This window comes from Narcine bancroftii, chromosome 4 (assembly GCF_036971445.1).
Source record: "Narcine bancroftii isolate sNarBan1 chromosome 4, sNarBan1.hap1, whole genome shotgun sequence".
NCBI classification, from domain to species: domain Eukaryota; kingdom Metazoa; phylum Chordata; class Chondrichthyes; order Torpediniformes; family Narcinidae; genus Narcine; species Narcine bancroftii.
Genome location: NC_091472.1, coordinates 115468558 through 115493313, shown reverse-complemented (window position 1 = coordinate 115493313; position 24756 = coordinate 115468558). Strand labels below are relative to the sequence as shown.

The window sequence follows — 24756 nt, the reverse complement described above, 5'->3', positions numbered from 1 at the left end:
AACTCTCAGCCTCCCGATGAAACCACTGTCACTCCTTGCCCTCCACTTCCAACATCTTGCACAACCCCGTCTCCCTTCACTCAACTAAGGCCATACTTTTGGTTGCTGGATCCTAAGCCATGCAACCCTCCCCCACCCCAAGTCACTGTGCACTTACCACCTTCCCTCCCTCCCGTTTACTGTTATGTTGAAACACGAGGAAACCAGTTTGACCATTGCCATGATTAATCATAACCATTTGCTTTAACAATAAATCCAAAAGAGTGTTGGAGAGTGGGATTTCAGCCTGAAATGTTGACGGTCTCTCGCCTTCCGTGGAGGTTGCTTGATGTACTGAATTCCTTCAGCATTCTCTGTGTTGCTCCAATTTTCCAGCATCTACAGACTTCTCATTCAGCTGCCAAGAGGTGACTTCTTGACCTTGCCTGGATAACATGCCAAACTATTCACTGTATCTTGGTACACATGACAATGAAGTAATTTTTACTAACCTATCACTGGCAGGCTGCAGACCTATTCTAATCTTGTGTAACTCGGTAATAGCATTCCAGAGAGGTGTCTGGTTGTTTATCTGAATGCCCATTAAAATAAGATTGGCATCATCCAACACAGAAACAGACCCTTCAGCCCACTGAATGCGGAGTGGGTTTTGAGTAGGGCCCCTACTTCACAGGGCCAGAGAGCCCAGTTCAATCTTGACCTTGGGTGCTGTTTGAGTGGGTCTGCACATTCCCTCTGTGACCCTATGCTTTCCTCTGGGCACCCCCGCTTCCTCCCATATCCCAAAACAAGTGAGTCTGGGGCAATGTTCCCTCTAATTTTAGTAGTCAGTGTGGGCAAGAATCTTATATTGTGCAAATTTTTTTCCTGTGACAAAAGTATGTGTGCACTGAATGCATGTGCAAATGTAAACTTGACATTGTTTCAAGATAATTTTGGCACAGCCTCTCTCTCAAGGCTAATAAAACTCTATTCTATACTTTGAACTACTTTGTTCCGTTTGTGTGCACATTCATTTCCTTTGTGCGCTGGTTGCAAAGCATGTGTGCATGTGCCCACATGCACAGCTTAGAGGGAACAGTGGTTGGGATGGGGGGGAGGGTTAATTGGCCACTGCCGCCCAATGTGTTAGGGAGATGAGATGATGAGTATTTCCTCCAGACATCCTGCCAGAAATTGACCTCCTCAGTGCATTATCTCACACCTGTCTGGATTAATTTCCATCTGCCACCAGTCTGCCCAACTTTACAGCTGGACTATGTCTGCTATATCCTTGACAACGTCGGTATCCACATTGCACTAATTTTCGTCTCATCTACAAACATTCTAATCCGAACATTTACATTATTTTTGAAAGCCTTTTTGTCTATTAGAACCTAGAACAGTGCAGTCCTCCTGATGTCGGAGGTACTCTGCTGGTTATATATTTCCAGTCAGCCCTCCTCTACTACTCTCCTATCAGTTCCTGATGCTATACTGGAGCAGAGATAACAGGCAAAAGCCAGGTGAAATTAGCATTCCTCAGTGAAACTCTCTCCCAGGAATATGGTTACAGGGCCCTAGTGAGGCCCTATTAATGCTTAAATAGCTTCCTTTGCCTGAGATTGTTACAGAAAGGTTTTATGTGCTTTTAATGTCTTTTATCATCGCACTCACATTGCCTTCTAATGAGAGAGACGCGGTGCCTGTGCAGAGTTCCACTGAAGTTCAGGTGACTGGTGCGCTGAGCTCAGAGTGAACACATCAATCTACTTCTGACGTCAATATATTCTGCGAAATTAGAACCATCTCATCTGTAAATTGTTAAATATGAATAACTGCTGGAATAATGGATCCTAAATCAGTTTTTCATTCTAACACTGCAAAGGGATAATGTGAATTTCTATGTAGAGTGAGAGGCATCAACTGGGAGGTAATAGCTAGAAGGGGAGTGGAACCAGATCAAAAGGAGCCTTCAGTGGGGAGGGGCAAATACGCCTGAAAACACATTGAAGTGGAGGAGTTGGGTGATGAGGACAGTCCTTTCAAATGACCCAACCTTCTCCTGAAATATTGAATGTTGATGGCGATAGGGGATTTGCTGGAAATTCCATGACCCAGTCACAGTTCAGTGTGCTGCTAGGCTCAGGTCTCCCATGGATGAAAAAAAACATAGATTCCACTTGGGCCTTCTCCTTTGTCCCTGAATTAAATATAAACACTCTATAATGTTTAAAAATCTTTTCAGCCATTAACAAACATTTTAAAATGTTCAATTGAGCAAAAGAAAATATCAGCCAACAAACTACTACCTGGAGAAGTGAAGGATTTTGAAATCACAAGGTTCAGCTGTGTAAACAAAGGCTGTGCTCTTTTACATATTGGGGAGCCACTTGACAGCAGTATCCTGGAAACTAATCATTGTCTTACTGCATACCCTGAATGGTTCCTCAAAGTGCACATGTATGATAGCTTGAATAAAATGGAGATGGGGGCCTGGGGTTGATGCTATGAGGATGTGGATAAGGTGGACTATTGTGGTCTGGGAGAAGGAGCACCATTGTTACATCCTGCAGGAGTTCAATGCAGATTGTTGTGTTGATAAGAGCTGGATTTGTCAACTTTCAGTGTGCAGGAGGAAGGCATCAGCCATTTGCCAGCCCTTCAGATAGCTCTCCAGTTAACCCTGATACCTTGCAGCCACACAAATATTTGTCCTCGAGAAAGACTCAGTTCCCTTCAGTAGGTCCCGTTTGAATTTACTCTCCCTATCTGCATACAGTAATGAAAGGGATGATGTTGGACATCATCAGCGGGTCAGACAGCATGCATGTAGAGGGACCGGGAGCTAACGTGCAAGGTCGGTGAACCTTCACTCAACCTGCAAGGGTGGGGTGGGGGGGGGGGTGGTAGGGAGAGAAGAACAGAGGAAATGTCCTTGGGAGGACACACATCATTGGCCTGAAATGTAGACAGATGCACTCTGCCCTCTCGAGCACCTCCAGTAGTTCTGTTCCTCTCCAATGTCAGCAGTGTTTGTTCCTCCACTGTTGTTTCTCCATTTTCCTCTGGTTCTTGGATTTGGTTCAACAAATCATTCAGGGCTTTCCCCAACTAGAAGCCCTGGATGAACACTGAAATCTGGAACCTGCTGAGAGCCAGATCACAGACATTTAAGTCCGGAGATCCAGACCAATACAATAGGAGCAGGTATAACCTGTGAAAATCTATCTTCCAGACGAAGTGGAGATTCCAGATGAAAATGGAAACAAGGGACACCCGACAGCTGTGGCAGGTCCGAAATGCTATAACCTGCTACAAAATCAAATCCAGTGAAGTAGCAGACAGTAAAGCTTTGCTCCCAGAGGAGTTCATTGCCTTCTACGCCCGATTTTACGACAATAACAGCCGAGGAAAACATCCATCCAGACGGAGTATCTAGTTGAGTATTACAAATCTGTGCTGACCAGGTTAATTGTCACTGTAATGGCCAAGGTGCCATCTCTCCCCGCCATTACTTCTGTCCATTTTCCAACCATGATAGTTAAAGGCAAGTATCAAGACTGTATTCCCATTTTCCAGTGATGTGAGATAATTTCTGGCCACAGCGGGTCTTTGCAGTTGCTGGCCGAGAATGACCCCTGTGGGACCCAGGTCTTTTGGAAGATGCATCTGGCATATTTACAAAAAAAACCCAAACTAGTCCATTGTATAAAACAATAGTCCACATCAGGAGAGGGGAACTGTCATGTTGATTGAAGACGTGCTAACTCGATCCTCCCCAGATCACACCGTCCCACGTTTCACATGTTGAGAGCTGAAGATGTGAATTCTTTATCTGGGCAATGAGATAGCAGAGCGATGAGCAGAAATTCTTGGATGCTTCACGTATTGGCTCCCTTGCCATCCGACAAAGCCTCTCAAATGCCTCAAAGGTAAAGCCGAGGCTCCCTGGCCTTTGAGACGCTGTCAAAATGTCATCAACAACTGATCTCAAGCTAATCACTGATGAACTGGTGGTGGAGTCACTGATGTCAAGCTGTTAACAAGGATAGTCGTTCTGCAGTAGAGTACATCCACCCTGTCAGACTGCCAGCTAATTGCTTGAACTGCCTAGTTGGAGACAACAAAGTTTTACTCACAAGAAGTGGACTTCTGAACAAGAAGTCTGCACGAGTAGTCCAGCACCTTACACATAAAACCTCCTTTTGATTCAAATCCATTTCAGTCATTTAAATCATTCATCTTTCTTCATCTTCCCAGCACTGCAGACTGTGACTTCTGTACCGCCGCTCCCATAGTGCAACCCCTCCTGAGTATTGCCCTCCCACAGTGTGACCTTTCCTCGGTACTGCCGCTCCCAGTCACTCAGCACCACTCTCTGCACCCTCTGTGTCGCAGCCTGGCCGCTTCCCCTTACCTGAGGAGCGAAATGACCATGTCTCATCATCGTCGAAGTGCACGTCCCCCGCCATCGTGTTATCACCAGGGAAGAATGCATGGGCAACTGCGCCTCCTGGCCCATCGAAGGGGTAGCGGTCATTGTGTTGGGCCTTGGAGAAATCCACCAATATATCGGCATTGTCCCCTGCCACCTCGTGGAAATTGAGCGGTGCTACATCACTCCACACCTTCAAAGCATAATGCATGAGGGCGCGGATGGTGTCGGGAGCCATGTGGGAGGTCCTGGGAAATGTTCGGACCCTGCAGGAAGTAAACACAAGCGGTGAACTCAGAATTCTGGGGAAACCACACTTGGAATATTGTGTTCAATTCTGGTTGCCTCATTACAGGAAAGGATGTGGAAGCTTTGGAGAGAAGGTAGAGGAGAGTCACCAGATGTTGTCGGGATTGGAGAATGTGTCTTATGAGGCAAGGTTAGCAAAGCTAGGATTTTTCTCTTTGGAGCAAAGAAGGATGAATAAAGGTCTACAAGATTATGAGAGGCATAGATTGGGTGGACACCTTGCTCTTTTTTCCAGGGCTGAGAGTTGCAATTACCAGAGAACATCTGTCTAAGATAAGGGAAGGAAAATTTAGGGGAGATGTCAGTGGTAAGTTTTTTTTTAAAAACAGAGAGTAGTGGATATTTGGAATGCATTGCTGGGGATGGTGGACATTTAAAAGACACCTGGACATGAGCATGGATGTAAGAAAAATAGAGAGTTATGGGTGTGAGGTACGGAAGGTTTAGGTTGTTGAGAAGGATTATGTACATCAGTACAACATCGTGGGGTGAAGGGCCTGTACTGTGTTATAACTTTCTATGTTCTAAACAACTTATTCAATTAAGAGTGGGGGATATTCAAACCAGAGGCCATGGTTTGAGATTGAAAGGGGAAAATTATAAGGAGAACATGAGGGGAAATTTCTTCACGCAAAGAGTGGTTGGGATGTGGAATAAGCTTCCAGCGGAGGTGCTTGAAGCAGGAACGTTATTTACATTTAAGGAAAGACTGGATAATTACATGGAGGGGAGAGGATTGGAGGGGGTATGGACCAGGTGCTGGTCAGTGGGACTAGGAGGGTGGGGATTTGTTCCGGCATGGACTAGTAGGGCCAAACTGGCCTGTTCTGTGCTGTATATGGTTATATGGAAAAGAGGCAATCATTCAGTTGTTTGTGTTGATGGAAGCTCTGTCTCACTCTCGTCTCAGAGTGGAGATAACAAATGACATTGGTGACAGAAGCTGATGTTTGTATTTAGATTTGTCTCAGTAGCTGGTTGGACCTGTGCCCTGAGGAAGTCATTCTATTCTCATGGACCATTAGTCAGGACACCCAGTGACCACATGCTGTGAACAGTGAGGTGATGAACATTCATTTATCAAAGGCCCCAATGACAGTCCAAGAACAGCTCTGCCCAACACCGCAAGAAAGTGCAGAGGGTTGTGAACTCAGACCATCACAAACCCCTCTGTTCCATCAATTCCGTCTACACCTCCCACTGCCTCAGAAAAGACTCCTCCCTCCCTGGCCACATTCTGTTCACCCTCTTTGTTGGGAAGACAATTCCAGATGAGTTGATTACAAAGAGAGATTACAGAGAGGTTGCTGGATACAAGTGTGACTGAGGTGGATGGATTCTCAGATGATACAACAGTCAAGGATCATGGTGGGATTGGTCATGATGTGACTCATTGATGGAGCAGCTAGGGGGTGGTGTGAGGGATGGTGACAATTGGATGAGGGGTTGGTGGGGGACAGGGAGAAGGTGATGTGGGCAGAGTAAGGGGATCATAGGATGGTAGGGAGAAGGTGGTGTAGGTAGGGTAAGGTGGCAGTGAGATCAGAGAGGAGGTGCTATGGGCAGGGAAGTGGTGGTGCAGGCAGGGAGGTGGTGGTGGGGGGTAGGGAAGAGGTGGTGCAGGCAGGGTGAGTGTTGATTGGGGGTTAGGAAGGAGGTAGTGTGGGCAAGGTGAGGGGTTAGTGGGGATAGGGAGAAGGTGGTGCAGGCAGGGTGAGGGTTGGTGGGGGTAGGGAGGAGGTGGTGCGGGCAGGGGTGGTGTGGGCAGGATGAGGGATTGGCGGGGGGACAGGGAGGTGGTAGTGTGGGTAGAGTGAGGGGTGGTGGGGGCAGGTTGAGGGGCTGATGCAGCGTGATGAATGTATGATCACTCCCTGTCCCTTTCATTTTGTGGTTGTGACTGACAATAACGAACTCTCATGTGCTCCAACTTATTTCTGGTCTGCCTTTTAACTTTCCATTGAATCAAATAATTGAGTAATGGAGTCCCACAGCATGAAAACAGGCCCTTTGGCCCAACTTGCCCACGTGGACCAAAATGTCCACCCATACTAGTCCCACCTGCCTGTGTTATTCCCATATCTCTAAACCCTTCCTATACATATATCCGTCCAAATGTTTCCTATACATTACAACAGTATCTACCTCCTCTGGCAGCCCATTCCATACACTCACCACCCTCTGTGTAAAAGAAGTTACCCCTCAGGTTCCTGTTAAATCTCTCCCACCTCACCTTGAACCTATGTCCGCTGGTTACCAATTCCCCTATTTTGGGCAAAAGATTCTCTAATCTATTCCTCTCACAGTTGCATCCAAATCACTTGGAAAGGAAGTTTCAGTTATTGAAAGCAGCAATGGAAGCAAATCCAAGACAACCAGCATTAGTATTAACAAAGAGCAAAATTATTCATCATTCTAACAAGCACTCCCCTTTTTAACAAAGTAGCCTTGTTCCTAAAGTAGTGGAACCAACTATCTATAAAAAGCCTTGCCTTGCCAGGCTATAACCATCATAACCCTGGCACATGATTAACATTTACCTCCAGGACAGATTTCTTTTGTTCCATTTGGTCCCGATGGGAGAAGGACTCTTCATGCTGCCCATATCTGTGATGTCGGGCAGGGAACACCGAGGGGTCTTCATGAGCGACAGAGTGGCCTCATCTACAATTCAAACAAGGCATGTTGCACAGGATGGCACAAATAAGCAGTGCGAGGACACCCTGTTTGCAGCAAGTTCCCCTCATCACCCCTCCCCCTCCATCCCACACCAGAATGAAAGAGAAGGTGGTAGAGCTGGGGGAAGAGGAGGGCATCATCGGAATCCAGGAATAGAGGATGGGAAGGATTAATAAACATATAGTGGTGTCCAAAACATTATATTCCTTTTTTAATCAAATGATCAAATGTAGAAATGAAACAATATTTCATAATAAAATATTCCAATAAAATCTCTTTGGAGGACTTTGCATCGGAGTATTGAAAACTAAGGAAATATTGAGGATCAACTTGCAAAAAAGAAGTGGAATTCATTTTAAATTCTCTAAATTGTCATCTCCTTTTCAAATGTCACACTGCCAGCTTCAGTCAGTAATAAAGCAGAGGGATTAAGTTGATAAGCTTTATCCACTGCATGTCACAGTCTGGGCAGCGAGGCTGATGATGGCTCCAATCTCCTTCCCTCCCACCTGCATCTCCTCATCTTTCCCCTCACTTGCTCATTTAACTTCCTTTGAAAGCACAAAGCTATTTCCAATGATGGCGAGTGTCACATTTCCACCAACCGTTGTCACAGTCATAGAGCACAAAAACAGGTTATTATGCTCATCATATGGATCCCGATGAGCCTGTTTGTCCATGCCTTGCCTGTTTGTCCATGCCTTGCCTGTTTGTCCATGCCTTGCCTGTTTGTCCATGCCTTGCCTGTTTGTCCATGCCTTGCCTGTTTGTCCATGCCTTGCCTGTTTGTCCATGCCTTGCCTGTTTGTCCATGCCTTGCCTGTTTGTCCATGCCTTGCCTGTTTGTCCATGCCTTGCCTGTTTGTCCATGCCTTGCCTGTTTGTCCATGCCTTGCCTGTTTGTCCATGCCTTGCCTGTTTGTCCATGCCTTGCCTGTTTGTCCATGCCTTGCCTGTTTGTCCATGCCTTGCCTGTTTGTCCATGCCTTGCCTGTTTGTCCATGCCTTGCCTGTTTGTCCATGCCTTGCCTGTTTGTCCATGCCTTGCCTGTTTGTCCATGCCTTGCCTCTTTAAACGCCTGTCTAAATTATTTGCCTCTGAAACAGTATCTGTATTTGATCCCATCACCTCTTCTGGCAGTGCGTTGCAGATGACAAGCACTCTCCATGCAAACACTTCTGCCTTAGATCCCCTTTCAAGCTCCTTCCTCTCACCTTAAACCCATGCCTTCTTGTTTTTGATTCTCTTGCCATGGTGAAAGAATCTGATGATCGATTGCCTTTCACAATCTTCAGTATTTTATCAGGTCACCTCTCAGCTTCCTTCACTGCATGGAAAACAAGCCCATTCTCCCTGATCTCTCCTCATTACTGAAGTCCTCCAGTCCAGGCAACATCCTGGTGAATCTCCTCCCCACACATTCTTCAACACAAGCACATCCTTCCAGTAGGTGCTAAGGTAGATCAGCTGTTATCTGACTAGATGACAGGGCAGCAGGAGGGCCAAATGGTCAGCTCCTAGGGTCATAATTGTGCAATGTGTTCTGTGGTCTCAGCAGAAATGCCTGCTTGGTTCTTGATCTTCCAAAATATTCCGTATGGAATTTAAACTGGAGGTGAGGGAGGGTGTGCTTAAGAAAGAGATTTTTGAAGAATTGAGTCAGCTTCATTCATTCAATCCAGCCTGGAGTACTCATGCCATTCCTATCCCAAGCAAGAAGCACAGCAGTGAACTCCGCAGCCCCCGAGAATCTCCTGCCCTTTTCCTGCAGCAAGCCTTCAATGGCCATTATTTGTAGCCCATGTTTCCCAAATGCTCAGTGGTTCATCAGCAATTCTTCAAAGCAATGATCACCTTCCAAGGTAGGAAGGACAACAAAGTTTAACAGTTTAACCTCTTCATGTGGTGCATGGCTGAAATTAGTGCTTGCACATAATTTGGTGAATTCCTTGCCTAAGCAGACAATGAGAAGCTCAAGGGACTCAGTGGATTAGGCAGCATCCGTGGAGAGAGAAGGTCCATCAATGTTTCGGGTCAGGACCCTTTATTAAGTTTGTTGGATGATGATTGATATTTGACCAGAGAAATGTCTGTCTCTCGTGTAATGGAACACAGACATCATAGCACAGACCAGGCCCTTCAGATCACAATGTTGTGCCGACCAATATAAACCCACTCCATAATATTCTCGCCCTTCTCCCCTTCAAATACATACCTCTCTATTTTTCTTGCATCCAAGTGCCTATCTAAGTCTTTTAGATCTACATATTGTACCAGCCTCCACTACCACCTCCAGCAATGTATTCCAGGCATCCACCACTCTCTATGTAAAAACAACTTACACTTGATGTCTCTTCTAAACATTCCTCTCCTCACCTTAAACAGACATTCTCTGCGATTTGTTACTGTTGCCCCGGGAAAAATCTGCTGGCTGTCCACCCTATATGACCCTCTCATAATATTATTTACCTCTATTAAGTCATCTCTCATCCTTCGTCGACCCAAAGTAAAAAGCCCGCACTGTTAGCCTTGCTTCATAAGACAATTGAGACAATATTCTGATAAATTTCCTCTGCCCCCTCTCTAAAGTAGTCATCCTTTCTGAAATGGGGTGACCAAAATGAATGCAACCCTCCAAGTAACGTTGCTTCCCGATAAAACTAGATTCTGTGAAAAAAATTATCCCATCCATGGGACGTCTGCAGGTTTCAGTGGGCAAATCGTGAACTCACCCCCCACATTTACTGACTGACCTGCTGAGTCTTTGCAGCATTTTTAAATGTTATTTCCGGTTTCCAGCGTCTTTATGTTTTTTTATTCTGCTCCTGTTCATTGCAGGATCATTTCTGGTTGAAAATGCAGTGAGTATCTTGAAAGGTTAAAGGCACCTACCGATCACTCCACTGATCTCAAGCCCAGCAAACGTTTGCATGGCTTTAATGGCTTTCATCAACGCTTCTTGGATTTGAAGCTGTCCATTTGCAGGATCTGGGGGTAGCAGGTATCCAAATTTGGTCAACCATTCCTGTGGAAGAAGAGGTCATCAATGTAACACAACAGGGATCCCACCCTCCTGTCACTCCATGTCTGCAAGTAGCAATCTATCTGTACCATAATCAGTCTAAATTCTAGATCCCCATCTAGTTACTGACACCCACTGACATCACGCAAACGAATAAATAGCAAAACAACATTCAAGCGGTCCAGATCATTTTGCATTCATTGGTTGTACAGAGAAAAGCAGCTCATAGAATCCAAACACTCCTTTAACCAAACCTCATCTTAAAGCTGAAAGCTCAGGAAATGGGAACATCCTACAATCCAGATCAGTATCTATGGCAGTTCACCAGCTTTCAACCCCAGGAGGAATTACAGGTTGTCAATCATATGCGTAACTGATAAATTTAAGCTAAAAATGGTGAAAGTAGTAGAATCATGTGATTCCAATATTCATTTGCATTGGATCATGTGTGATCTTTAATCTATATTGCCACAATGAGAGCAGTGCACATGGATTTGATTTAGTATTGAGTGCTTTGATTCCTTGCTTGCTGGCAGCTATTTGATGCCAATATATAAGCACATCGGGACTACATGCATCTTCCTTGCAATTGTGTCCTATTTAATTAAACTTATTCCACAGTAAGTCCGATAACAGAGTGACAGTGAGACAGCCACTTCTACTCGACGTCAGTGCTGCTCACCCTCCTGAAGAATTGCTAGCACGAATCCAACATTCTTGCCACTTCTTTTCTCAGGCACTAATGGTTAATTGTGACTCTTTATTACCTCTACCTTTTTTCATTCTCTTCTTTTAATTTAATGTATACTACTGCAGGATTTACAAAAAAATTTCTGTTCAGCAAATAAGAAATTCAAACTATATGTAAATTGTATAATGTATATGACAATAAACATCACCATCATGTTCCTGGTTTTAAAGTGATGAGTTTTGAAGACTGCTTTCATAAGGTGTGCAGATAATTTGAGAGAGGCTCTTGGAATGAGAATTGGCAGTGGGACCAGGGTGCTAACTCATTTACATTGCATGCTTAGGACAGACACAAAACAACTTGGGATTGTTTGGGAGGTGGAACGGCAGATGCTGTTGGGTGGAGTTTGGAAAATGAAGCAGGCTTGGCCTTACAAAAGTTTCCAGGAGTTTCTCAGCATTGTTCATGTGGTGATACACCACTAGCCTACTGCAGGGGGAAACCTGTGTACCTGCAGAAGAGCACTGGAGGACAAGGCAACACCTGGCCAGCTGTCAATCAGCTGATCTGAATGGACCAAGCCCCACCTGGTCGGCTTCCAACCATCCTCTGGGATGGATATAAGCTAGAACCGGCCCCTCGAGGTCAGTCTCAGAGCCAGCACAGCACTCTCACAGCCATCTCTGTGGAAGTTTATGTCAAATAAAGCCTGTTGAACAGACTTTATGTTTTGAGTCTGTTTTCTGATCGATCGTGCATCACAGTTCATAAGGCAACACAGTGCCCACGATATCCCTCAAATCTACTCTCCAGTACATGGAGTTTGGTTGAGGATTGGATGGGTGTATCTCTAGTGGAGTTACACACACACACCCTGGGTCTATCTCTAGTGGCATCACACACACACACACACACACACACACACACACAACCACCCACTCACCCCTGGGTCCACCTCTAGTGGAATTACACACACAAGATGGGTATACGTCTCGTGTGTGTCACACACGTTGGATGGTGGTATATCTGGCAGAGGTACACACGTTGGATGGATATATAATCTTGTGGAGTTACGTGTTGGATGGTAGTATCGCTGGCAGAAGTACACACACTGGATGGGTATACATCTCGTGGAGTAACACGTGTTGGATGGCAGTATCTCTGGCAGAAGTACACACACTGGATGGGTATACATCTCGTGGAGTTACACGTGTTGGATGGCAGTATCTCTGGCAGAAGTACACACACTGGATGGGTATATATTTCGTGGAGTTACATGTGTTGGATGGCAGTATCTCTGGCAGAAGTACACACACTGGATGGGTGCATCTCTGGGGAAGGAAGTAGCTATGAACAACTTTACAACTACTCTATAAGCAGTCAAACCAAGACAAGTACCTGAGCTCATAGAAGTAAACCCTCTCTGCTCTTTGTCCCAACCCCTCCCTGCCAGAGCAGAACTCACATTCCTACCTTCCTCTGGATGAAGTTCTCCTGGATTTTCAATGGGATGTATTGAGAAGGAATAATTTCTATTTCTGGCCCTGGCTTTAGATTTTCCCAAGAGCAGGAACATCTCTGCAACTACCTGGTCAACCTGCTCCTATTGTAGGGTCTCTCTCCCTCTGTACCCTCCCTCGGTGACGGGGCTGCAGTCCACCCTATCTGTTAACCCCAGATTCTGCCTTAACTGTTCACTTGGGATGGAGAAGGTTTCACGATTCAGAGATAAAGTTTACATTAGCAATCATACAGTATCCGGTGAGGTGATCGTGAGGATCTAACCAACATCAGTACCAGGGGTCAAGACCTCTCCTTGCCTCATTTCTGCAGCCCTCAACTCTGCTTCATCTCAGTTTGCCTCTGCTCTCCTCCACTTCTTTCTGTAAGAGGAGCCTGCTGGCATTGATTCACCCTCCCTAATGGAGAGTCCTTGCTCCACAAGGTTCAAACTCCATCTGGGGAACGATCCCTCACAGAGAGGGGACTGATGCTCAGTCGGAGCTGCATCCACATTGCTCCACTATTACATTACATGGATGCCCCCCCCACCCCCGCCCCCGCCCCCCCCCCCACTCCCTCCCACACACACACACACACACACACACACACACCAGCTCAGAGCTGTGGGCTTCATGCACAGGTCCTACACTGACTGAGGATGAAGCCTGAACCAGGAGAATGATGTGCTCTTTAAAATATTATTATTCTGCTCAGAGTAATTTAATCATTACCCCTTTCAAATCATCGGCAAATGGCATTTTCCAGCCAGATATGACAGTAATTTATTTCCAGCTTCAATTATTAAATTATTGATCTCTGTTGGAGAATAACTGTAGTCGAAGGAGGAACGGGCACCAATGAAGAGAGACAGATGGACAGATGGGCAGACCGGTGAATGCTGCAGGCAGATCAATGACTGGCATGGAATTAGCGCATCAACAGATGAGTTTCCATAGTGCCTACAACACCCTCGGGTCATTCTCACATACCCTGCAGCCACTTAAGTCATTGCCTTGATGTAGCAAAAGTGAATGCACAGCAGGATCCCACTAAACAACAAGTAAAGTTAAGTGGATATTGCGTCGGTGAACAGAGCTGCTTTAGTCTTTTAGGGTGGCAAGGTTGGCATAGCAGTTAATGCAATGCCTTCACAGCACCAGCAATCAGGACCAGGGTTTGAATCCCATGCTGTCTATAAGGAGTTTGTACATTCTCCCTGGGTCTGCATGGGTTTTCTCGAGGGGCTCTGGTTTTTCTCCCACCATTCAAAACGTACCAGGGGTGTAGGTCAATTTGTTGTAAATTGACCATCATGGGCCAAAATGACCTGTTACTGTGCTGTATGTCTAAATTTAAATTTAAAAAAAAAAATTTAAATAGTCCATTTGAATTGTGACTGAAGTACAATATCACATACATTCAGCTAAACTAGTTCTGGTTTACAAACTCTCACTAATATCCTACCGCATCAGTTTAATTTTTGTCCAAATGTACAAACATAGAAAGGCAATTCTAAATTTATCCTCGGCTTCTCCCTGCCTCTCCCACCACTCCCAATCCTACTGCAATCTGGAGATCTTTAGCTCTGATTAAACCTTCGGGACTCATTGGCAACCAACAAGAAACTACTCAAACCTCTGCTTTCAAAGGAGATAGAGGAGAATTGGAGTATTGCTGAATATCCTATTGAAGTTCTACAGCTATACTGACTGGTAGCTTCACCGTCTGTTTTGGAAACATGAGTGTCCAGGAAAGCAAAAGGCTGTAAAAAACAGCAAACCTACCCAAGACCATCACAGGCACTGACCTCCCATCCATTGAAAACATCTATGTGAGGACCTGTCAAGAAGGCAGACAACATCATAAATGTCCCCCACCACCAAGCTCACAACCTCTGCTCACTGCTATCTTCAGAGAGGAGCCTGAACACCAGCACCTTTAGATTCAAAACCAGTTTCTTTCCAAAGGCTATCAGGTTCAACCCTCCCCGTTCCACCCTAACACCACTCCAAGGCCACCAAATATCTGTCATTATGAATGACACAACACATTTTATTGCTCTATTGGCCATCCAACAGTGAATGGTTATCATTTATTTTATTTTTCTTTTATATTTAATTATGCTTTATAATAATGCTTAATTTCTGTCAGAGTGATTTATGCAAGTGGGAACTGCAGCAAGCAAGACGTTTTGCATCTGCACTGTGCACTTATGTATAGGACAAGAAACTCATCCACTCATTGATGGGGCTGGTCTCAAAAGCCACACAACTGCATTATGCTCTTCCCCCATTGAACAACCCTGTGAGCACTGAAGGAAGGGACTCTGTACCAAACATCTGGTCTAGATTAGAGGTTTGGAAATGAGCCAGCTAGTATCTGAAACCCAAAACTAGTCCGCAGTAAAATCCACAGATACCATCCCTCAGTTATAGGATCTCAACCTTCCAAGCTTCATACTCCTGACTCACGGTGCTGCTAACTTTCACCCTGACCTCAAATTCTCTTGGACCATCTCTGGCAACACTCTCCCCTTTCTCAATCTCTCTGTCTCCATTTTGGGATAGAAACTACAGGCATCCTGTACAAACACACTCTCCCACTGCTTTCTCGACGACACCTCTTCCCACCCTGTCCCCTGCAAGAATTCTATTGCTTTCTCTCAATTCCCCCATCTCCATTGCATCTGCTCCCAGGACAAAGCTTTCGATTCCAGGGCATCCCCCCCATCACCACCCCCTTACCTGCATCTCCTCTATCCCTTGCACATTTGGCCTGCCCCCCTCTATCCCGACACGTAACAAGGACAGAATTCCCACCAACTTCCGCATCCAATCTCTGTAATTTCCACCACCTACAACATGATCCAACCATCAGGTACATCTTCCCCTGCCCACTTTCCATGGAGATAGCTCCATCTGGGACTCCCTTGTCCACTCATCTCTTCCCACCAATTGTCCCAACCATACTTACCCCTGTGACCACAGAAATGCTATACTTGCATTTACCTGTCCTTCCTCATCACCATTTGGAGCCTCAAGCAGCTTTCCAAGGGAAGCACCACTTCACATGTGAATCTATAGAGGTCATGTACTGCATCTAGAGTTCCCAATGTGGTCTCTTCTACATCAGGGAGACTGATCACAATTTTGTTGTGCACCTTTGCTCTGCCCACTGAAATAGTGGGGACCTCCCAGTGGCCAACCATTTCAAATCCACACCCCATTGCCCTGCTGACATATCTGTCCATGACCTCATGAACTGCCAAGTTGAACTCACCCAAAAATCAGATGAACAACACTTTCTATTCCATCTCGGCCTACTCCGACCAGGTGGCATCACCTCCAATTTCCATTAACCCCCTAGCTGGTCTCTCTCTTCCCCTACCCCTCTCCACTTTCCTCCAGCTCCCTTCCCTTCCTTCTCCTCTCAAAGAGCTATCGTCTTGGCCCCCTGCCCTCTCCCCCATCACTTTTCAGCTTCTTTCTCTTCCACCCTCCCACCTGTAACCGCCCGTTAACCTGTGCTGCACCCTCTCCCCCCTCCCCCACCTTTTTATTCTGGTGTCTTTCCGGATTTTCAGCAGTTCAGAGATGAAGGGCTCAGGCCCAAAACTTCAACTGCCTTTTATTTCCCATGGATGCTGCATGATTTACCCATATAAAACAGTGATGAGGAAGAACTTCTTTAGCCAGAGTGTCATGGATCTGTGGAACTCACTGCCGCATACAGCAGTGGAAGCCAGATCACTGGGAGTATTTAAACAAGAAATAGACAAGTATCTCATTAGTGAGAGCATCAAAGGATTTGGGGAAAAGGCTGGAAATTGGAACTAGTGTAGATTTATGGAACAGACTCAATGGGCCTAGTGGCCTGCTTCTGTTCCTTTATCTTGTGACTTGCTGAGTTTCCTCTGCACTTCTGCATCTTCCACTGGGACAATAAAGGAACCTTGAATTTAGGATAACAAGCCCTGGGCACTCACACCTGCCTAGAGGAACTTCAAATTCAAGGGCACTGGATTTTCAACCCATGCATCCTGTTCCCTATCCCAGTCCAGTCACATCCAGTGTCAGCTGCCATGATAGGGAGTGGGCATTCCCCACAATGGTGGCAGCTGAATCTTTGAGAAGAGCTGTGAGAAAGTGCAACAAATTCCTTCTCTGGCTCCTCCAAACGCAAAACACACTCCCTCACCCGTAATCGTAAAGCAAAAACTGCAGATGCCAGAAATATGAAATTAAAACTGAGAATGTAGGAAATACTCAGCAGGTTAGGCAGTATTGGCAGGGAGAGGTCTTTTTTTCCAGGATAGGTGATCTTTCATCAGAATGTTAACGAATGATCATCAACTCCGCTGACCCAGTGAGAGTTTCCAGTATTTTTTCTTTTTATTCCCATTTCTATCGTGCCTTTTACATCTCGGGAATATTGAGAAACATTTCACACCTTGACCTCAAGGAGTTGCCACAATTGTATGAAACTTAGCAGCCAATTTGCAGAGAGAAATGTCCCACAAACAGTGGATAAACCAATTTCAGGTGTTGGCTGGAGGATATTGTCCAGAACCCAAAAGAACACAAGAAGAAATGAGCAGGAGGAGGTCACTCCAACCCTCCAGCATGCCCTACTGTTCCATATGGTCATGGTTGATCTGCCCCAAGCCTCAACTCACCGTGTGTCGGATCTATTCCAGTCCTTAATTCCCTGATCTTCAAACACTTTCCTTTTCTCCACTGGATATTTCTAATGAACCAGCAACACTATCAAGCAGAGAAGTGCAGATTCACCACTCTCTGACAAGAAATTTCTGCACACATTAGATTTAAACGACCAGCAACCATTTCCCCTCATTTGAAACTCTCTCACTAGTGGCAACATCTCTACATCACCCCGCTATATGTTCTTATGTGATTCACTAAGATCATTCACCCATTCTTTGAAACAAGATTCGTTGCCATCAAAGACGTACCACTGGGAAGGCCTCCTAGATTAACAGTCACATGTGCAGCCCATGGAGGGACTTGACCTGTCCTGGGGCATAGCACGGCAGAGATCTCATTCATTAGATGTACCATTATAACCCAATTTTATTCACCTGCCTCTTTTCTCTTGTGCAATTGTAAATATGATTAAGTTCAAGCTGAAAACTAGACAGAAATTGATGTTCTCTGATTTGATATCGTATCATTCAGGATACAGATTACATCACATTGGAGATCTTCATCAGCTCCTTAATGATAAATTTAAAAGCAGACACTGCATCTGGACCAGCAGTAACACTGTTAATTTAACCACAAAGCTATAACAGACAAGAGATTAATAGATTGATAAAATCCAGAGCTGTTCAATATCACAGCGTTAAACTTTCTAAGATCAATGTGCATTTGTTGAAAGAAGCTTAGAAAATGAAATAAGATATGAATGAAATAATTAAGCCTTCCGATGAATGAAATGAAATGAGAAATACAGCTATCATTCAATTCACCTTTGTTTATTATATCTCATAATTCTCAATTTAGAAAATCAACAGTACAAGCTTACCCTTTTGGTGTGTGAGTGGTGGCAGTAAATTATTTCCACTACAGAGGATCCACACACAGACTAGGCCATCCACACCACCAGTCTCTGCCCGTATCTCTTCCTATTTCAGTCTCTTAGTGGCAGCTAATAGTTTCTAGCAGAGTGTAAAGCCACTTCCTCACAGCCCCAGTGATCCAGGTTCGGTCTCAACTTCCAGTGCTGTCTATGTGGAGTATGCACACTCTCCCTGCGACATTGGGAGTTTCCCCTGGGTCCTCTGGATTCCACCCCCCCCCCCCCCCCCCACATCCCAGTGATGTGCGGCAGTGGAGAGTTGTTAATTTGCCATTGTAAATTGTTCCTCAATGCATAGGTGAGAGGTCTTCCTCTGGCCTCTCAAAAGCAAAATATTGCAGATGCTGTAAATCTGAAATAAAAACAGATGATGCCTGAAACGCTCCATGCATCAGGCAGCATCTGTGGAGAGAGAAACAGAGTTAATGTTTCAGGTTGGTATTCTTTTACTTTCTCCTGGTCCAATTTATCTAGGCAGGGTTCCTAAAAGCTCTCCAGAAATTCAATGATGTGTGTGTAAGTGAGGGCTTTGTTCATTGAACTAAGCAGATATGAAAAGCCAATTACAAGCTCTGTCGCCTTCATTTTGTTCTCTGTGCCAAGCGTGAGCTGGGTTTGCAAAGCAGCTTCCAGCTTCTGGTCAACAACCATAGGACCGGAGATGGGGGATGGGGGAACGGAGTCATTCCGACTGCTGAGGATCTTGCACCATCTGATCAGGTCACAGCTGACGTGTCACCCTGGCTCATTTATCTACCCTGATTCCACAAGGTAACCCGCCACTCCTGGACTTGGAAGTTTCAACTCAGCCCAAGCTTTCTGTGCAGACACTTCCTGCTCACTATGTGAGGAAAATAGATTCCTGAAATCACCCCAGATCAACCAAGCTCGATCCTTTTTCTGAATATTTTGTTTCTGATTTTCATAGTCTCATAAGAATTAAAACAAGCAACAAAATCCCTTTCAACACTCCTATAACATAAAAAGTCTGTGTTTACACCCCCCCCAACCCCAATACATGGGGCCAATATAAAATATACAGATACAAATACTAGTGGGATCCACGACCTCTACAGAAACCTTCGAAAAACAACCAGGGTGACTAAATAACAAAAGATAAGGAATGAAAAGAAAGAACGAAAAACAAAACTAAAAAAGCACATTGTTTGCATCATGTCCTGCTTCCTTAATCCCACTCATTTCCCTGCTGGAATGGATTGTTACAGTTCCAATATTTTGAAGTGGTGGGGGGGGGGGGGGGGGTTGTCAGATCTGTGTGCCAATGTATTTCAAATAGGGTTGCCACACACTAACAAATGTGTCATATTTCCTCCAGGGGAGGAATGTGTCATGATTTTCTCCAGGGGAATGCAACTCTGTATTTCCACATTCCATCGTGTGGTATTTAATTGGGAGTCAGACTTCCACGTAATCGCTATATACTTCCTGGCTACCGACAAGGCGACCTTCACAAACTGAATTTGTTACTTGGACAGCTTAAAACTCACAACGCCAATATCTTCCCAAAGGTACAACTCCGGATCTTATGGAAAATCTACTTTTGTAATTTTTTTCAGAATGCCCCCCAGGTCCTCCCAGAAGGATCTCATTCTTGTACATAGCCAGGTGGAGTGGACAAAAGTTCAAACCTTCACACCACACCTAAAGCACATTTTTGAAACTTTTAGCTTTGATTTATGTAATTTTTGTGGTGTGAGCTTACACCATCCTGTATCTGCTATTGATGACTCCAGTCACACTATCCAGACACAAGTCTTCCTACCACTCTTCATTGATTGTTGTGCCCAAGTCTGACTCCCTCGACCTGTGTAAGCCCATCTTCCGGCCCTCACTTTGGAATATATAATACATCTTAGAGATAAATTTACACATATTCCCCTGTCGAATTAGAATATCCACATTATTACATTTAGTTTTTGATGGTCCCAATTTTTCCCTTAAGATCTTATTTGCAGATTGCAGAAGAATGTTCTATGAGGTAAATAATATTCGTTCCTCAACTGCTTGAATGACATGAGTTGCCTTCGCTTGTAACAATCCTCGTAACACCGGATCCCCTTCTGCCATCATGTGTCCAGGATTTTATACCCCAGAGTCAAGGGTATTAAGGCGTTTTGGAGCTATCTCCACCTTCAATTCAATACATTGACTCATTCTTTGCCATATCTGAAGTATGCGTTTTAGCATGAGGTTATCCATTTTTAAAAAATCAATTTAGTGTCCCATTTGTATATAATCTCTCCTTCTAGCTTTTCACCTCCTGCATGTAGTATAATCTATACCCAGGGGAGGAGAGGGGGGGCAGAACAGGAACCTCCTGGCACATTCTTTGCCATTTAAAAAAAGGCCTGGGGCAACGAAATGGGTAACAATTGAAAAAGATACTGGATTCTTGGAGCACCTTCATTCTAACACAGTTAACTCTGTCCACCAGTGTTAGGGCAGAGTTCTCCATCTAGCAAGGTCCTCCTCAATCTTCCAGAGCAAAGGGAGATAATTAAGTTTGTATAAGTTGAATAAATCTTTGTGTATTTTTATCCCCAGTTATTTAATGCCTTCTTGTGGCCTTTTAAACTGACTTCTCTGTGGATATTGTCTATAATCTCCGTACATCAAAGACATCATCTCACTTTTGACCAAGTTTATCTTTCATCCTGAGGCCTTCCCATAATCCTCCAGTGTGGTCCTCAGCCTGGCCAATGACCCCCTGGGGTCTGTCAAATACACTAACACATCATCAGGGAAAAGGTTGATTTTGTATTCCACCTGGCCCACCGTGAACCCCTTACATCGGATCCCACCGAATGGCTTCTGTCAGCGGCTTAATTGCCAGTACAAACAGACATTGGACAGCCCTGCCTACTGGACCCACTCAATAGAAACACTGAAGAAATCTGCCCATTGTAATAAATTTTGCTTGGGGTTTACAATAAAGTGTCCTCACCCAATTAATAAATATTCAACCCTACCCAAATTTCTCCAGTACCTTGAACAAGAAGTCTCACTACAATCTGTTGAAGGCCTTTTCTGCATCTAGAGCTATGGCCACTCCTGGATCCACCCTTAACTGTGCCAGATGTACTATATTAAGCAATCTAGCTATGTTGTTGCTGATTGTTGCCTTTCTACAAATCCATCTTAGTCTGGATTTGTTAATTTCAGCAAAAATTCTGCCAACCTATTGGCCAATGCTCTTGCAATAAGTTTATGATCTGTGTTCAATAATGAGATGGGACTATACGAGGCGGGATTCAATGGGTCTCTGGCTTTCTTTTTTAAGAATTACTGTGACGATTACTGTTGAGAAAGACTCCAGGAGGGTATGTGTCTCTGCCGCCCAATCCACCACTTTCATAGAAGGGGCATTAGAGATCTTTGAACACTTTATAAAATTTTGTGGGGAAACCTTCCTCCCCCAGTGATTTGCCAGGCTGAAAAGATCTCAGAGTCCATGCAATCTCCTCTTTAGAGAAAGGGGCACTCAGCCCCTCTTGCTCTTCCTGATCCAATGAAAGCAAGAAATCATCTATTTTGGTAGGATCACTCCCTGACTCAAATTTATACAATTTCTTATAAAACCTTCCAAATGTTTTGTTTATTTCTTTTGGTTTATATGATATCTTGCCTTCCTTTGTTTGAATCACTCTGATTGCTCTTGAGGCCTCTTCCACCCTCACCTGCCAAGACAAGACTTTATTGGCCCTCTCCCCCAGCTCATAAATACTGCTGTCTAGATCTTAAAATCAATGTTTCTGTTTTATATGTTTATATGTTTGTAACGTATTGTATTTGAGATTTTTATTCACCAAATTCCTATATTGGTTAAGTTATCTCCTGTTCTAAAGCATTAACCTCCTTCATGTGCTCATTTTTAATATTCTTGGTATATCCAATTATCTAGCCCCTTACATAAGCCTTCAATGTGTCCCATATTAGGAAGTTATCCTCAGTAAAGGGGCAATTTGTCTCACAGAACAAATATACCTGAGCTCTAACAAAGCTACAAAATTCCAGTTTTTCCAACAGCAATATATTCAGGCATCATCTATACATCAAGGCCTGCTTATCTGGCATTATGTTGGATAAAGTTAAGTGCAAGTGGGGCAACAGTAGCTGCGCCATGTACCGTGTTTCCACTATCCTACCCTCCAATTGGGCTGATGCCAAAAATAAATAAATTCTAGTGTAGGAACCATGCTGTCAAGTAAAAGGAGTAATCCCTTTGTCTCAGATTCAACATTCTCCAGACATCTATGAAATTTAGCCCTTGTTATCTTCTTTGCTGATTTGTCCTTAACGAGATCCGGACAAAATTTAAAGTCCCTTCCAATTAAAACATTCTCACACCATTCAGATACTTTCAAGAATATGTCCTGTATAAATTCTTCATCATCAAAATTCGGGGCATAATTATTCATAAACGTCCAGGGTTCTGAGTACATTTGACATTGCATCATCACCAATCTCCCTACTGAGTCAGCGACCACTTCCCTGACCATCACTAGAACATTCTTCCCAACCAAAACACCCTCTCTCCTGGCTCTGGATTTGAAGGAGGGAATCACCACTTGCCCCACCCATCCCCTGTTTAACATTAAATGCTCCTGCTTTGTAAGGTGGGTCTCCTGATAAAACACCATGTCTGCCAGCATCTTTTTCAGATGTGCCAAGACTCTTTTTCTCTTAATTACTCATTTATCCCAATTACATTAAAACTCACAAATTTGATTGACTTATCCATTACCCCCAATCCACTCCATTATTTCCTTTCTTTTCATCCTGATACTTAACCTCTGCAGATCCTTGGCACAGACGATCACGCTCACATCAAAAACTAAACAAATAACACAACTAGAACCCTCAATTCATAACAAAATAAAAAACATCCCAGAAATCCCCCCCCAATAACCAAGCTAATGGCGCCAATCCCCCCCTCCATTTTGAGACGTGCCCAATGGACCCATCTACCGTTTATACATCCCTCCCTTCGTTTGAGCTCCCTGTATTCATTCTTTACTTAAAATATACATTAACCTTAAAACAGTAACATTATGAAAAAACACATACCACCCCCAACCCCCCACCCCCCCCCCCATATTCATCACAATGACAATATTTACAGTTCCTATTTCGCCTGGTTCCCTCTTTCATCTTTATTTACATTTAATCCTAAAGTGGTGGCAGGGTTCTTACAAAATCCATTCACTCCCTTGGATCCTTAATAAACTTTCTTTCCCTTCCCACCCTTACTATCTTCAGAGCTGTCAGGTGAATGAGGGTAAACTCAATTCCTTTTTGTTCAAGGCTCTTTTTAACTAGGTCAAATTCCCTCCTGCGTTTCAATAGCATTGCACTTACGTCCGGGTAGAATGAAACCTTCACCCACTCATATTCCACCAGACAACACCCCCCTCCTTGCCTTTGCATCCACTGCTGCCACCCTTAAAATTTTCTCTCTATCCTGGTAGTGAAGGAGCCTTTTCAGAATAGAGCATGGCCAGTGGTTTGGCCACTGGCTGGGGGTGGGGGACATCAAGAGATCAATAGGCCCATTCTATTTCTAGGTTGTTTCCTATTTCTTCCCTCCCCGATATATTTGTGATCCACTTTCTCAGGAACTCCACTGTCTCTCTCACCTCTGTATTCTCCTGCATCCCCACAATCTTAACTATATTCCTTCTGCTGATATTTTCTATCTATCTTCTCCCACATCCTTACCCTATCCCATGTAACTATTTTGTTCTCCCTCTTATCCAATCTGTCTTCCACCCTCTCAATTCTCTCTTCTGTTTCTGATACCCTTCCGTCAAATTATCCAACTGTTCTTTGATTGTCCCCTGCCCTGCCACCAGAGCCTTCAAAGTGTTTTTTGAATCTGGCTAATGCCCTCCAATATTCCTCTCGCAGAAGTCATCAGGTGCTTCTGCCTCCTTTATCTACCTTTCACCTCCGTGTAATATCCTTCTTTACCCCCTTGCTCTTCCTCTTCTTCATTCTCTTCCACCTTGCTTTCTGACTCCAGACCACCCCACCACATGATTCTCCCACCAATTCCTCTCTGGTCACGTTGCTCCTGGAGTCAACCAGACCCGATACCTCGAATGCCCTCAAAACCTTGGACCCGACCTCCTTGCATCCGCTGGTTGGAGCAGTCTAACCAGGTAAGTCTCTTCTTTCTGCTTTGCTTTTTCTCCTAGCCTGTGGGGTCCTTCCCTCTGCCACCACTAATACCACCACCATCTCCGTATCAGACTGACTCCTCTGACCTCGGGCCTCTGAACCTTCTGCGCCCAACAGTGCTCCCGCTGCCTCGGTCGTAGCCCTCTTCCAACATCGTCCTGGGTCAGCCCCTCCCAAATTGCCTTCGCTTTCCTCCTCTGGTGAGCTCTCTTCCCAACAGGGGCTCCTTCACTCAGGCACCAATGTCACAGCTGCAGCTGTTTATGGCCTCTGGGCAGACCCAGTGTTGGTCTCCTCCTTCCTTCCACGAGTTGTTTTCCGTGACCTCTCCTTTC

General features: G+C 44.7%; 1 protein-coding gene across 1 annotated transcript in view; it reads right to left on the bottom strand.

Moving 5' to 3' along the window:
* Nucleotides 1–24756, bottom strand: part of mmp17a (matrix metallopeptidase 17a) — a 72120-nt gene that overhangs the window by 20315 nt on the left and 27049 nt on the right. Inside the window, exons 2-4 of the mRNA XM_069932501.1 lie at nt 10299–10431; nt 7267–7390; nt 4400–4683 (exon numbers count right to left, since the gene is read on the bottom strand). Of these exons, the coding sequence (XP_069788602.1) occupies nt 4400–4683; nt 7267–7390; nt 10299–10431 (541 nt within the window). The remainder of the gene's footprint in view (nt 1–4399; nt 4684–7266; nt 7391–10298; nt 10432–24756) is intronic.